We start from the raw sequence: 14,261 nt of genomic DNA on the forward strand, positions 1-14,261 counted from the left end.
TTCTGGGAAGTTTAGTTCATTTTTAGAATTAGGGATAAGATACTTAGATTCCCTCCTTCTCATTGTTCCTTAACTTTTTCTGATGTTTTTCTGAGGACTGTGTTTCTTCTTGTCAGGCAAATATGCACAGTTCATAACGCCCTTGTCCTGTTAGCAAAAGAACTTTCTTTTGCTTTGCTGCTTTCAGAAGCGTGGTGGTGTTCTCATGCTGGGGTTCTGCTTCCTCAGAGTAGCCTAAATGAAAAAAGATTGCTTTGAAGGTGTTGTCTCCTGTTGATATGAAACATATAAATAAGCTGCTTAATCTTCAAGGATAAGTTTATGGACTTTAGAATGATCTGTCCAATTTACATCCATTTCTTTGTCCTTACAGGGTAGCTGTATGCTATGTTGGCATAGTTGAGTATTTCTATATTGTGCTGTAATAAGTTATCTTTGCTCCGTAGCATGTCTGCTTTTATGGCTTCTGTAGTCGTGAAAGTCTGGGAAGAGAAGTTCTAAGAAGAGAAGTGCTGAACACTGAAAATAAAGGGGAGGGGGTTGTAACAAAAAGCTTTTAAAATGCCTGGTTTTCTGCTCAGAGCTGACTACTAAAATTGAAGTGGCATTAAAGTAGCAGCTGCTGTCAAAAGCAGCTGAGATTTTACAGTAGACTTATTCCAAAACCTTGTCCTCACCTTCATAAGAGTAAGAGATGTATGTGCTATTATATAGGTGTTCTTAATGCCCATGGTCTTTTGAGATCTACTGTCAACAACTTGAGTATATGCATGAAGAGCACTGGCAACCTGGGATTTATGTTGCAGCATGAAGACAAGACTTTTGACTGTGAGGAACAGAGAGAGAAATTCATAGACAGCAGTTGCATTTAACTGTCAAAGTGCTAATTTGAGCACTTAACACCTGGGGGAAGAATTTTGTGGAATGGATTTTTTTTTGTCTGCCATCTGTAAAACTTTATAGTAGTTTTGCAGACTGATTTTTAAAGAAACATGGAAGATGCTTTTCAAGCTGTTTGTGGAGTCATTCAAAAAAACAAGTCATAATTAACAGCAATGGTAATGGCACTGTTTGTCTACTTAGTTAATGTGTGTTTTGGTTTAAGAAAAAACAAACCAAAGACGGATATCAGTGCCTTCTCCCAAAATACTGCTGTGTAGGATATGGATATGAGCCCTTCTCTGCCAAACCTGTACTTATGCACTGCCTGGTTAGATGGTCTCAGTTTAATACTTCAGCAAGTACTTAGGTGGTGTTTCATTCTGATTCCTCTGCTGGGATGAGTGTCAAGCAGGCAAATAGTAATCCTGTGTAATCAGACTCTACTGTCTGTGGCAGAAGTGGCATACAAAGACTAATTGTCAAGACATTGCAAATTGAACATGAATTGAAAATTCTAGCTGTGGTTTTCATAGCATTCTGAAAATCATAAAGTAAAAGATGTCTAACGTCTGCACTTGAATACATTTTCTGGGTTTTTTGAATATGTTGCTATCCAGGTATTTGTGAATAGCTAGAATGTGATTTTAAAGCATAAGAATCAATGTCTAATGATTGACTCAACTATACGAGTTCTGTTTTGTGTAAAACTTATAAAGTTGGGGTTTTTTCTTGCTTTGTCATTTCAGATTTGTCCAATATGTGCAGCATTACCTGGAGGGGATCCGAATCATGTCACAGATGACTTTGCAGCTCATCTTACACTGGAACACAGAGCTCCTAGAGATTTAATATCCTTTCCAAGTTGACGCAGAGAGGCTAGACCATTTCATCTAGTAGCCATGACAACTTGTTTTGATTCTTACAGTCAAAGGGTCATACCTGGTTTTCCTGGAACTTCAGTTCCTAAAGATCTGTATGTCAAAAATAAAAAGGTTCATTTGCTAGTTTAAAAAAGCATAAATACCAGATTGCGAACAGACTGTAGGTATACTTGACAGTGCTTTTTGCTCTAACAGCAAAAACATTTAATGAACTTTGACACCGCGAGGTTTTTCTACTTGCACTGTGGTTTATCCTGCCTGATCATTAGTCTTGATGCTGCTTTATGCATCCAGATTCAGTAGTGTGCTGTATTTGTGACATGAAGATGATGAATCTGAGGATGATTCGAGCTTAGCTGGTTTTGACAAATGGTTTTAAACTTGCTTAACTGCTTTTAACACCATGTTTTAATAACATAATTTTATATGTTACCAACGTTTTGTAATATAACTCAGAGAAATTTCAGATTTCCTGGGAAATAGGATGTTGTCTTTCAGTTACCTTAGCAGCAGGTTATGCAGATTTATTTATGCTTGATGGCTGAAGAGCTGGAGCTATTGGGTTTTCTTATCCTTGTTCTAGGAATATTTTTCTTTTTTTAACCCCCGCCCCCCCGATTAACTGATTAAATGTATTTTTGTTTGGGCTTTTTATTTAATGACATGCAGGCTATGTAGCCTACCTACAGTAAGTAATCTCTCTGAAGTATTCCTTTGTGTCTCATTTAAACAGACAAAAAAACTACATTATTACTTTGATAGTGGTTTTTTTGCTTAAAGATCTTTAAAAAGAAGAAAAAAAATCTAAGCCCTAGCAACTGGAGTTTGTTGCACAAACAAAAGGGAGATGGGATTTAAGGAGATGGCTCCATTTCAGTTATGCTTGTGTTTGATTGCATTTAAGTTAGTGTTACCATGGTTTAGGTCAGGACAGACTAAATGCACATGTTAATTACTACACCATAATTGGATCAGTGTAAAGGAGTTTGGGTCTCTATTGCCTCTGTGAAGGAGTAGCTAATAATGCAAAGAACACTACAAAGTCAGATGAAAGCAGTTATCTCTACTTCACCTTTTCCTGTGGACAGGAGCAGGGCTCTCAGCAGTGGGGAGAAGCAGGGTGCTGAGTGTGGTGGCTCTGGCCATGAGAGCTTGGTCCCAGGCGTCCAGGGAGGTCCTCCATGGTCAGGTGTCCTACAAGGCAGAGTCATGCCATCCTCCCTTTCAGGTGGAGATGGGATGAGATGGATGAGGGGAGAGAGCATCTTCCAGACCATTGGATCTTTCCTGGCCTTTGGATGGCTCTGAGATGTTGCTTGATGACTGGTGCAGTGAGTCACTGAGCAATTTTTCTTTATCAGTTCAGTTTTGCTCTTTCTACCAATTGTGAGTTTTTTCATAGCACCTGCCTAATAATCTCTTTCTAACAAAACTTACATCCCTAATAACTACATAGCAGTGTACCAAAGGCCAAACTGTGGGCCTCCAACTTTGGCTTAACTGCTCTGTAGGCCAGGAAGTTTAAATTTTCCCAGTTACAGAGTGAAATTAATTTCCTGCTGAAATGAACAAGATATTTGATTGGAGTTTATGCTTCTGCAGCTTTTTCTCCCTCTCCAGTATCAGAGATGCCACCAGATGACTTTTAATTTAGGAATGTTTGAGCTAGAAAAATCAGTCTTTTCAAATACAGAGCAAGGCTTCAATGTCAGTCATCCCAAAATGGATCTTCCTTGGATATATTTTGAGTACATTGTTCATGATTCAGCATTAAAGACAGTGCATGTAGAATTTTCTGCTTGTACACTATTGCTTCAGTGATCAGTGTTGTCAAGTCTCCAAAAGCTGATAAGAAGTATATCCTGAAGTGACTATTCCATGTTGGGCTCTACCTCATGTCTAGCAATAGGCAGGTCTAAAGTAGGAAAAAAGGAAGAGGAGATGCCCCTTTCCAGGGTCTGGCAGTGTAGGAAAGAATAACTGTCAAAGTCAGGGAGCTGTTAGAAGGCTGCTCTCTGATACGTTGTATTGCTGTTCTGAACATCTTCATATGAAGTTAAAGCTGTACAGAACAACTCTTTGTGCTCTGTAACAACCTTCATGTACAAAAAGGAGAGGGAGAGAAGGCTCTTCGCTTGCACTTTTTCTAGAGAGAAGATTTCTGTTAGTTTGAGGTAAGCTTTTAGGTTGGGTCTGCTGGAGTTCTGAGGAGTGGCCTCATCTTCCAAGTATTGATTAGACATGTGTGGTTTATTTTGGTGTTTGCGGTTTTTTTCTTAAGTTGTCCCAGAAGGCTGTATATGTTTCTTGTTATAAACCTTGTGCAGCCATTGCAAGGTATGTCCTTTATTTCTACAGTCTGGGGACAACTCTTTAAAGCCCAGTTTCTTGCTTACAGCAGGAAAATATTTGAAAATTTATTAAGTACAGCTTTTCAGCATCAATCATACAAATAGTTCTCACATGGCTCTTCAGTTTATCTGTTTGTCACAAGTTAAGGTTTACAAAGGTTTTTCTTACTCTAGCATAGCTGGTAAGACTTGGGTGCACGCTTGGCTAGTATTTAAAGAATGACATTTATCTCAAAACACTTTTAAAAGCTGCAGTTAGGGAAGTTACCACACAGTCTGCTTGAAAAATCTTCAGATACTGGCCTTTTCTACCAGGTCTAGTTATGAAAAGCTTGCCAAACTGCATGGGGGTGGTAGTCCATCTAATACAGTATCTCATCTCCAGCAGCATCCAGTTTTAGCACACTCAGAGGTGCAAGGCACTCTGTGCTAGGCAAAATGCGGTCTGTGCCAGGGGAGAATTTCCTCTCACAGTCTAGATGTTAAGTGTTTTACACTGTAGCATAACTAATAGGTTTGAAAGAGGCAAACATTCTGTAACATTTTTTTGTAATAGCCAGAAGTTCTTTCTTGGCATGAGAAATCTAGTAATTTCTTTCAGTCTTAAGTTCTTGACCTCCATGACATCCTGAGGTTCTGCACCATAACTGTGTTTTATGAAAAGTACATTGGACACTACTCTTACACAGTAATGGATACCATACGAGTGGTAAGCATACTATTGTAAAAATAAAGAACATGGGATATAGGAGGATCTAAGCTAAAAGTCTAATAACAATAAAACAAAATATTTAAGCCTACGCTATTTCATTTTGCACTGTGAATTATACTAGTGATTTTTAAAATAAAAGGAAGCCTTATCTGGACTGTCTTGAAGGAATGAATGTTAACTTTCTGACAAAAATAATTTTTAAATAATTCGTTGATTGTCTTTTAATTTATATGAGAAAATGTATAAAAGGTATGACTTGAAATATAAGCATCTGATATGGAAAAGTGGGGGGAAATGAGAAAATGAAAGGCATCACTGTCATAACTGGAATTAGTGGTATTTCTTTGGCTAAAAGAGGAAAGGTGAAACAAAGGGGTGTGATGAAAGTGCCGAATACTTCGGAAACCTACAATTTCTTAAGGATTGAGGTGATGAAATTTCTTGGATAAAAGCATGAAGTACAAAAGTCAAAAGGAATACAGTAATTATTGTGTACTTTTGATAGGAATGGCAATAAACTTTTTTATTATTTTCAATACTTAAGAATTGGGGAGGGAGAATAAAATCCCTATGTCTCTCTAATAAGCTTGAGTGAACATGCATTTGTCAGACTTTTCAGATTACTGAGTAGAAAACTTTGGTCCAAAAAAACTAAGAAATTAATCCTGATGTTTCTTAGACATTATAAAAAGCTGGAGAAATACAGGGAATTTGGTGTACACAGCACTGGGTATCTTGAGTTCAGATCGGTAAGTCTGACTTGCACCGTAGCTACAGTGTACCTTAGCTTTGCTTCAGAAGTTGAATCATTATTTTATGAATGAAGAACAGTGTGCACCTGAGTATTTCACCTGTCAAATGTCCTTGTCATTTAATACTCAATGCCAAACAGTTCTGTTTTCTTAACTTCTTGGTTACGATGAATCCAGTGGTGTTCGGCATGTACGTAGGATGTTCCACCCAGGCCGGGGTTTGGGAGGCCCCCGTGCACGTAGATCAAACATGCACTTTACTACCAGTTCCCCTGGTGGGCTTTCATCTTCTCAGAGTTCATATTCTCCAAGCAATAGAGAAGCCATGGATCCTATAGCTGGTAAGAGCTGTAACCACAAATTTTGCCACAGTGTCCTCCTTACACAGGGGAAGTAAAATTCAAGGTAATAGTTGCCCTGCTTTCCCTTGTTATGAAGCTGCATGTATAGATACTCTCCACAGTGCAAGTGTGATTGATAGCTGCTTGCAGGTGAGCAGTGGCTGGGTTGTCACAGGGCCTGTGCATGGAGATGCTGAAGCTCGAACCCCTGCCTGTAGCTTGTGCTTTGAATTCTAGACAGTGTAAGGCTTATTCCCAAACCTAATCTATGTACAGGTGGTGTATATTTTTACAAGTGATTGTGTCCAACTTCCATCACTTGCTTTAGTACATCTCATTTTAATTTGCCATGTGGATAAAGGTGTTTATGGAGGAGAGTACCTGTCTTGGTGATTAAATTAGCTGAATTTGAGTATTAATGAACATTTACAGTATGTTCACTTTGCATTCAGGCTGCTGTTTGAATGCCAGACTTGCTAATATCACAGATTTATTTTTTTTTAGGTGTACTTGTAAATTCTCATATAAGTGTACTGTTGCAAGTATTTGCAGTGTATTTTGGTCAAGTTTAGAAAAACTGGGGGGGGAAGGGTGTCTCATTTTCAACACCAGAAAATAATTAAGATGTGTCTTTAGGATTCCCAGGAATAACTTGTTTGGCATATGTTCAGCTTTGATGTGAAAATAACTTTTTTACAGGAAAGAAAAAACACAGTATGAAGATAATTCTGAAAACAAATACAGCTTTACCTAAGGGGAGATCTAAATGTTTTTATGTGGTGGTCTTTGACCATGCCAGTGTAAGTGTCAGGGAAACCTCAGAACTTCTGCTGTAATCCACCTTTGCTTCAGATGCAAAGAAGGCATAATGCTTAAACTGGAGCTTCCTACTATCATGTTGTGACTTCTTCAGAGGGAGGTAGCCAGCCAGCCAGCTTAATCAGGCATTGCCCCTGAAAGGGAGCTGTGGCTCCACTGCCTTCCTTAATCGTGGTCCCTTTGCCTGCCTTCTGCTGGCTATGGTGCTCTGCTGGCCTGCTGTGACCTGGTTTAACTCATTAAAATTATCTGGGAAGAAGTATCCCATCAAGAGAAGTTGATAAGTTATGCGAGGTCACAGGACGGTCTGAAAAGGACTAGAGTTTGTTCAAAGAGGGAGGGTGTTTGTGAAACCTCCAGTGCAAAACCTCGCCCTTCTCTTGCAAGGGCAGCTAGTTCAGCTCAGTTAGTGGGGTGGCTGCCGAGGTTTGTTTTCAGCCTCACAAGGCCTTCCCACTTAGCAGCATTAAATGGGGATAAAATGGTGTTCTTCTGAATCTCTTCTTTTTTGGTGGAAGCTTGATATGTCTTCCCTCTTACTGGAGTAATAAATAGGAAAGACCACCAGAATTTTTCTATTTAAAATAAATGAAGTTTATAGCATCTGTTACATTTTTTTTTTTTACTTTTTTTTTTTTCCACCCTGTGGCGTTTTCTAGTAATTACAATGGAATTAAAAGTTATTTAATCTTGGTATTGCTATCCATGCTGGTAAAAATGACTTGACCATCCTAAATTCTTGACATGGAAAAAACAACTGCATTTTGCTGTATTCCCTCAAAGAAAGTCTTATACAGAAGGACTTTTTTGTTGTTAATTCTTAATTTTTTTTGTTAATTTGTTAATGCAATGGAAGAAAAATTGTCATGACCTATATAGTAACTTTGTAATGTAGAGGTGAGGGGCAGGAGCAATATCGTCTCCTACTTCCTCTGCCCTTGCATCAACTAAGGTAAGCAGGTGAATAAGAAGTACCTTGTACACAAGGTGTAGAAGAGATTCTGCAGTAATGCACTGAGTAGTAATTTGCTGCTAATATTTATTTCAAAAAATTCTTTGTGGATGAAACTTGCTATAAGGATTCCATCCCTCTGAACTGGAAGACTGAAGGACAGAGTTTTTTAATTGCTAGGCCTTCTCTTTACTTCTGGCAGAAATAAAAATTCATACAGCAAAAATTCTTGACCACTTCAGTTTTGATGTGAGGCAATGCTTTAATATGTTTTCTTAACTAAATATTTTTGACTGGATGTTTGAAGCAACGGGATGATATTTCTCTCTTTGCTGCCACACAGCTTCCCTCTGGGATACTGGGAAGGTGAAGCCTGTGTTTTGAGGGAACATTTGTTGAGAGGAAAATAAAATCACCAACCAAAGCCAAAATGAAGTAGTTTCTTAGTCAGTTGCTATTTTGACTTGAAATTTCAGAGAATTGCTGCAGAGGACATAATTTGCTAGGCATTCCCTGTGGCTTGGCTCTCCTGTTATTTTGAAGGCATTAAACTTTGGCTTCTTACTTGGAATAAATCTGCATAAATGAGTCTTAATCTTCTTTATCCTTTGAGACATTGAATGCTAGGACTTTTTTCAAGAGCTTCATGGGCTCTTCAGCATTGCTTGTTGTTTGATTTTATTGATTGAAAAAAGGAATTTGATGCACTGGAATTCAGGGTATATTCATTCTATTGTGTAGTGCTCATTTAAGATCTTTCATCATAGAAACTTTCTCTTCTCTGGCAGAGCTTTTATCTCAGCTATCAGGCGTGAGGCGTTCTGCAGGAGGACAGCTCAACTCCTCTGGCCCTTCTGCTTCTCAGTTACAGCAGCTGCAGATGCAACTGCAGTTGGAACGACAGCATGCACAGGCAGCAAGACAACAACTGGAGACTGCACGCAATGCAACTAGACGCACCAACACGATCAATGTCAACACCACTATGACACAATCTACAACAACAACCAACACATCTAACACAGAAAACAGTCAGCAGACTATCCAGAATTCCCAGTTTCTTCTTACAAGGTAACTTGTTCTGTGTATTTACTTGTATTTACCTTTTACCATTTCTGTTTGCCTTAGTCCTGACAGAGACATAGAGCTCAATGAAACTTAAGTGTTTGGCGTTAAGCCCATGCCCTAGTAAAGCAGAGTCTGATCAAATATATCCCAGAGTTAACAGGCTAATTAATCACACAGAATACATTCACGGTACATGTCAACAGCGGTCACAGAATGTGTAATACATAAAACTTGCTTCATCCACATTTCTAGCATGAAAGTAAAATGAGTAATTTAATATCCAAGAGCAGAAGTTTATAGCTGGCCCAAAGGGAATTACTCTGCTTTTGGAAAGCCAACTCCAGGAGGTGGCTGCAGAAATATGCTGTGGTGGTCTAGTGTTTGCAAAAGGAGAAGCACTCTCACAAGTGTGCTGTACTTTTTTTTGATGCCCCTAGGAACATGTTTAAAGGATTAGACTTGAGCATGGATTTCTGCAAACTTTGAAAAGGAGGCTGGTTTTGAGTTTTTGCTGGCTAAGTTACTTCTGACTCCAGGCAGGGGACTTCTGCCAGATCCTGCATAAAACATACCGTGCTTTTGTTTGCATTTGTAACATCTTTTCAAACCTACTGTCTGTCTGCTCGTAAGCAATGGGTAAACATTAGTTGCTGCATCTCAACTTCAAGATGAACAAAGGGAATATTTCTTAACTAAATTGTGCTTGTTTCCCCTACTGCTTCCAACAAAACAAGTGCATCTCCAGTGATACAAGCATATAGACTTGAGCTGTAATGGAGAGGGAGATAGTCAGAAGATAGTATTGTTTAATAGGAAATTAATCTTTAGTAAAAGCTGAAAGTTGAATAGGGTTTTATACATTAATTACTTTAGAGACTGGATAACAAAGCAAATAAAGGATGCCATTAATTAACAGAATACTTGTCTGGTTTAGAAATTATACTTGGATTCCAGGGTTATTTTAAAGAGGAGTCACTGACTATGTCATTCCAGTTCTTTTAGAAGGTTGGCTATTGACCTGAAATAAAAATGTTTTCCACATCTCCCCTGCCACGCTCCCCCATACATACTCTTGTTTGTCTGTCTGGTATTGTGAAAGAGTGTGGGCATTTTAACGGCTCCTGTGTCAAGAAACCTGGATTTGAGTCAATCTGATTTTTATGTAAGTGCAAAATAATACCATGTGACATCTTCCAATCAGAAACTCATTATTATTTGAGAAACTTAATCAAAGTACCTGCAAGTGTCACAGATTGTGACTTTCAGAGCTGGAGTGAGCAACTTCCTTGCCTATCAGGGCACGCACTATAACCTAGGAGAAGTGGTGGAATGAATGTTCTGTCGTGCTTGGTAACCCTTAGGCTTTACACAAGCAGTAATGTATTTTGTGGTGTATGTGAACTTATAAGTTGACCTAGAAACAAAGCAGGCATGTAATGAGTGTCTGGGGAACAGCCTTTCCTGAAAGACTCCTGAATAGCAGGAAACCTCACAAATAGTTTTTTGTTTTCCTCTAGCTTTAGGCTCCACTTTGAATGCTGTTGTAGCAACAGGGAAAGGGTGGTTTATTAAATGCATGCCTGTTGTACTGAGGTGTCAGAGGTTGCTGGAGCTCTACATGTCGAAGGGCAAGCAGGACTGTCCTGAAGGAGTGTTTTTCAAGTGCCTTTTGGTGCCTGTCAGTAGTGTCATTGGTGAAATGGGCTTTCACCAACTGCCTGTCTTCTCTTCCCTTGCTGCTGTACAGGTTGAACGATCCGAAGATGTCGGAAGCAGAACGTCAGTCAATGGAAAGCGAACGGGCAGACTGCAGCCTGTTTGTTCAGGAGCTTCTACTGTCCACTTTGATGCGGGAAGAAAGTTCCTCCTCAGATGAGGATGAGCGGGGGGAGATTGCAGATTTTGGTGCTATGGGCTGTGTAGATATTATGCCTCTAGATGTTGCTTTAGAAAACCTAAATTTAAAAGAGAGTAATAAAGGAAACGAGCCTCCTCCACCTCCTCTTTGATGACATCCCACTTTGCAGACAATGTCCTCTGTGCTGTATTTGCCAATGAAAGTGGACAACAACTATCTTGGGTTTGTTTTGGTGATTGTAATTTCAGGTCTGTCACTCTTGTTACATTGTGTACATTCAAAAGAAAGAGAGAAAAAGATATATATGATAATCATTTCCACTTAACTAATTTTTACTTCTAGCAGGTAAATGTAGGTTGCAGTGCAGAGCAAAAAGCTCTGTGTCCTGTACCTTGACATGCAAAAGGCTCTCCTAATACTCCACATTCAAACTGAAGAGGAAAAAAAAATGAAAAATCTCTAATGAAGCTGCTGTGTGTATTTATGAATATTAATGAATAAAAACTGCTTGGATGGTTTACCTTAACTACTGCATGACGTTTTTTGCAGCGTGCATGAGTTTTAGTGACCTTGTCATTTAAAAATTTAAATACAAGGAGTAAAATTATAAACCCCAAAGCTTTCCCATTATTCAAAGGTTACATGACAAAAAGGTTAGTGCTGACTAGCAGTTTGTGGCCACAAAGTAGCTTTTGAATAATATGTGACAGAATGACATCTTTATGTGCTGTTCCCGCACAGGATGGAACCTCTGCAGTGGGATATATTGTCGTGACCAGGGTGTGGCATTTTGCTGAATGTGACCATTATATTGCCCTGTTAGCCATCACCTCAATGTGGAGTAGAACTTCATTTTCTGCATCTGTAGGAGACACAACAGTAAGGCCACTGCTGGAAGCTACTGCAAGGGGCTTTTGTGTGCCCTAAAATCAAATGTTGTTCACTTTTGTTCAAAGTTTTTTCCTTTTTGTGGTTGTTAAATTTTTTTAATTGTTAAATATGTTTTATTCAGGTGTAGACAATTCATATAGTCACTGTGTTTAAAAAAAAAAAGTTAACCTGGATCATGTTGTCTTAGTTTAAAAAGCCTTTCACAGTCTCAATCATATTTTGAGTTATTTATGTATTTGCTTCATAGTTTGCAGAGACCTGTCAGTATCAGGAGAGCTTGAGGATTTGGATTCCCAGATTGTCAGTATATTACAACTGAATTCTTAATGCTAACTTTAGCACCTTTTATTTATTGTTTCTTTTGGTTATTTTTGCTGGTATAAAAAATTTGAAAAAGCCTTTTAGTTGAATCGTGCCACCTACATGCCTATACTGTTAACCCTACTGGTTTGGAAAAAAAAAGAGAGTATGGTGTTCTTGTGCATAGAGTTTTATAATAACCCCAAGACAAGGACAGAAGGGATACGTTTGGTTTTGGTTTTCTTTCCCCTCTCTTTTTTTTTTTTGGGTGGGTTTTTTCGAATGTAAAGTAAGATTATAAAAACAAAAGTGCACACAGCTTCTGATGAAAATTTAAACTAGGCTTATATCATAATAGTGTCTTTCCAGATCTTTCTCACCTCACCCCCTCTCTCTTTCTCTGTATCCTTCCATCTCTGCAGCATTGCTAGTGTTTTAGAGTAAATTTACAGACTTGAACACCAGATGGTGTTCTCAGCAGAACTGTGACATGTATGCTAATCCAAAATCACAGCAGCAAAAGAAGCAACCCCATAGACTGAAGTTTAAGTTCCATTCCTTTTTTTTTTTTTTTTTTTTAAATTCTCAAATCCTGATTGTTTCCATGTAGAGCAGTACTAGCTTGTTTTCTTTTAGTCTCTGCAACAGAAAATGTTTCAAGGGAAACTTTACGTGAGGCCTCTGGTTATCCTGAGAGTTACCCCAGTAGGGACTTTTTTTATTGATTGTTGAGGATTTTCAAAAATTTTTCAAGCTGTAGTCTTTTCAAACACATCTTCTGCACATTACAATAAGACACACGATTCAATAAAGCGTTTTCAAGACTGTTGTTCAGTGGATTTTCTTTGGTTTTGATGTATTATCCAGACAGTTTCATTCCAGAAATTTCTGCAGCTGTCTTTAATTCCCCCTGTATACAAAATCAGTTCATGTAGAAATCCTGGGTAATTTACATAAACATGTTTTAAAACCACATGCTTTGTCAGGTGATGAAGCATGTAATCCTAAACTCTTCACAGGTAGGTGAATTCAAGTTTCCATAGAACAAAGTGCATTTAAAATAGGCTCTTCTCAGTGTGTTATTTAGAATTGGTGTATGGCTGGTCTCCAGAGGACACTTGCATTGCATGACTTCCAAACTCCACTCCACTTGCTTTGAAGAGGATGCAAATCGGTATTATCCATGTTCATTTAGAGGCTGACTATGTGCTGATTTGGATTTAAAGGTATTCTTGGATATGTTGACTTGGATTTAAAGGTATTCTTGGGCATCACATTAACTCTTACAAATCTGTAAGGGTTGGGTTTTTTTAGGTTTAGAAATAATATGAAATGGCTATGAGGAAGGTGTTTATTCTGGTAGTCTGCCAATTCCTATTTGCAGGGCAGTGTTTTCCTTCACAGAGTAAGCTTTGTCAGGATGGTTTTTTGGTGGTATTCCTAAAACATTTGTGTTTATTTTCAAGGTGCTCTGGGCTACAATGAAAGTAGCCTTCAGGAGCTTTGCAGGAGAATCCTGCAGGGGGTTACTGCCTTTTCCCTGTGAGGGGGCAAAAATAAAAACCAAAACCCCCAACATGCAACACAAACACCACCGTTTCAGAAAAGGTGGCACTTACTACTTGGCACTTCCAAAATTTTTGGAGTGCAGTGAAACCTGTATCAGACACCAGTGTTCGTAAACCCTTGGTGCAGCTGGTGGGAGCCCTCACAGAGGTTTTGATGCTGAATATATGCTCCCTTGATGTGCAGGTTCATAGCTGGGCTGGGATGGGTCGCAAGCTGTCTGTGAGGTGCATGTGATGGGCTGGGTGTTGTGCCTGTGTGCTGCCCTGGCACACGGTGTCCCCTGTATCACTGATGGTGCGCCAGAGGCTGCGTCATCTTTCGCTGTGCTGTCAGCAGAAAGCGTGCCAGCTTTTGTTCTGGCATCGGTCTTCAGCTAGTAAGGGCTGCCGAAGAGCCTTTTTGGGGCAGGGGGCAGACAGAAGGGTGTGTGTTTGTTGCCAATATTTTATAGCAGTTGAAGGGATACGTAGACTTGTTTGAAGGTGTGGGGGAACAAGTCCCACCAGACTGTCTGTGGAAAACTTACTTGGATTTGCACTATGTTGTGTTTGTAACTTGTGATCTGCTTTGATCCAGGGGTCTGTTGTATTTTTCCAGTTTGGGTCACTGCCAAAGACAGACACTTGGACAAGTTGGTGTGATAAACAATGAAAATGCATTTTAACTTCCATCCACCTCAAGTTTTACTTGTGGTTGCCTTCATCAATTCCCTGGCATGTTTTGGGTTTGTTTTGTTTTAGGGGTTTTTTTCCCCTTTCTCTGCCCTTATTTCGGGAAGGGTTTGCAAGACCTTCCTTCTTGTTGTGGAGTTGTGCTCCCAAGGTAGCTTGTGGACATTGTGGCCTGGCCCAGAAACCAGACATCTAGATGTATGCACATTCTGCA

General features: G+C 39.2%; 1 protein-coding gene across 2 annotated transcripts in view; it reads left to right on the top strand.

Moving 5' to 3' along the window:
* Positions 1-11,134, top strand: part of LOC142421810 (E3 ubiquitin-protein ligase KCMF1) — a 52,498-nt gene extending 41,364 nt beyond the window's left edge. For both annotated transcript variants that reach the window (XM_075526906.1, XM_075526907.1), the window contains exons 4-7: positions 1,629-1,730; positions 5,745-5,919; positions 8,479-8,761; positions 10,506-11,134. In XM_075526906.1, the coding sequence (XP_075383021.1) occupies positions 1,629-1,730; positions 5,745-5,919; positions 8,479-8,761; positions 10,506-10,767 (822 nt within the window). In that variant the 3' untranslated portion in view covers positions 10,768-11,134. The remainder of the gene's footprint in view (positions 1-1,628; positions 1,731-5,744; positions 5,920-8,478; positions 8,762-10,505) is intronic.
* The last annotated feature ends 3,127 nt before the right edge of the window (positions 11,135-14,261 follow it).

The sequence above is a fragment of the Mycteria americana genome, chromosome Z (assembly GCF_035582795.1).
Source record: "Mycteria americana isolate JAX WOST 10 ecotype Jacksonville Zoo and Gardens chromosome Z, USCA_MyAme_1.0, whole genome shotgun sequence".
Taxonomy (NCBI): Eukaryota; Metazoa; Chordata; class Aves; order Ciconiiformes; family Ciconiidae; genus Mycteria; species Mycteria americana.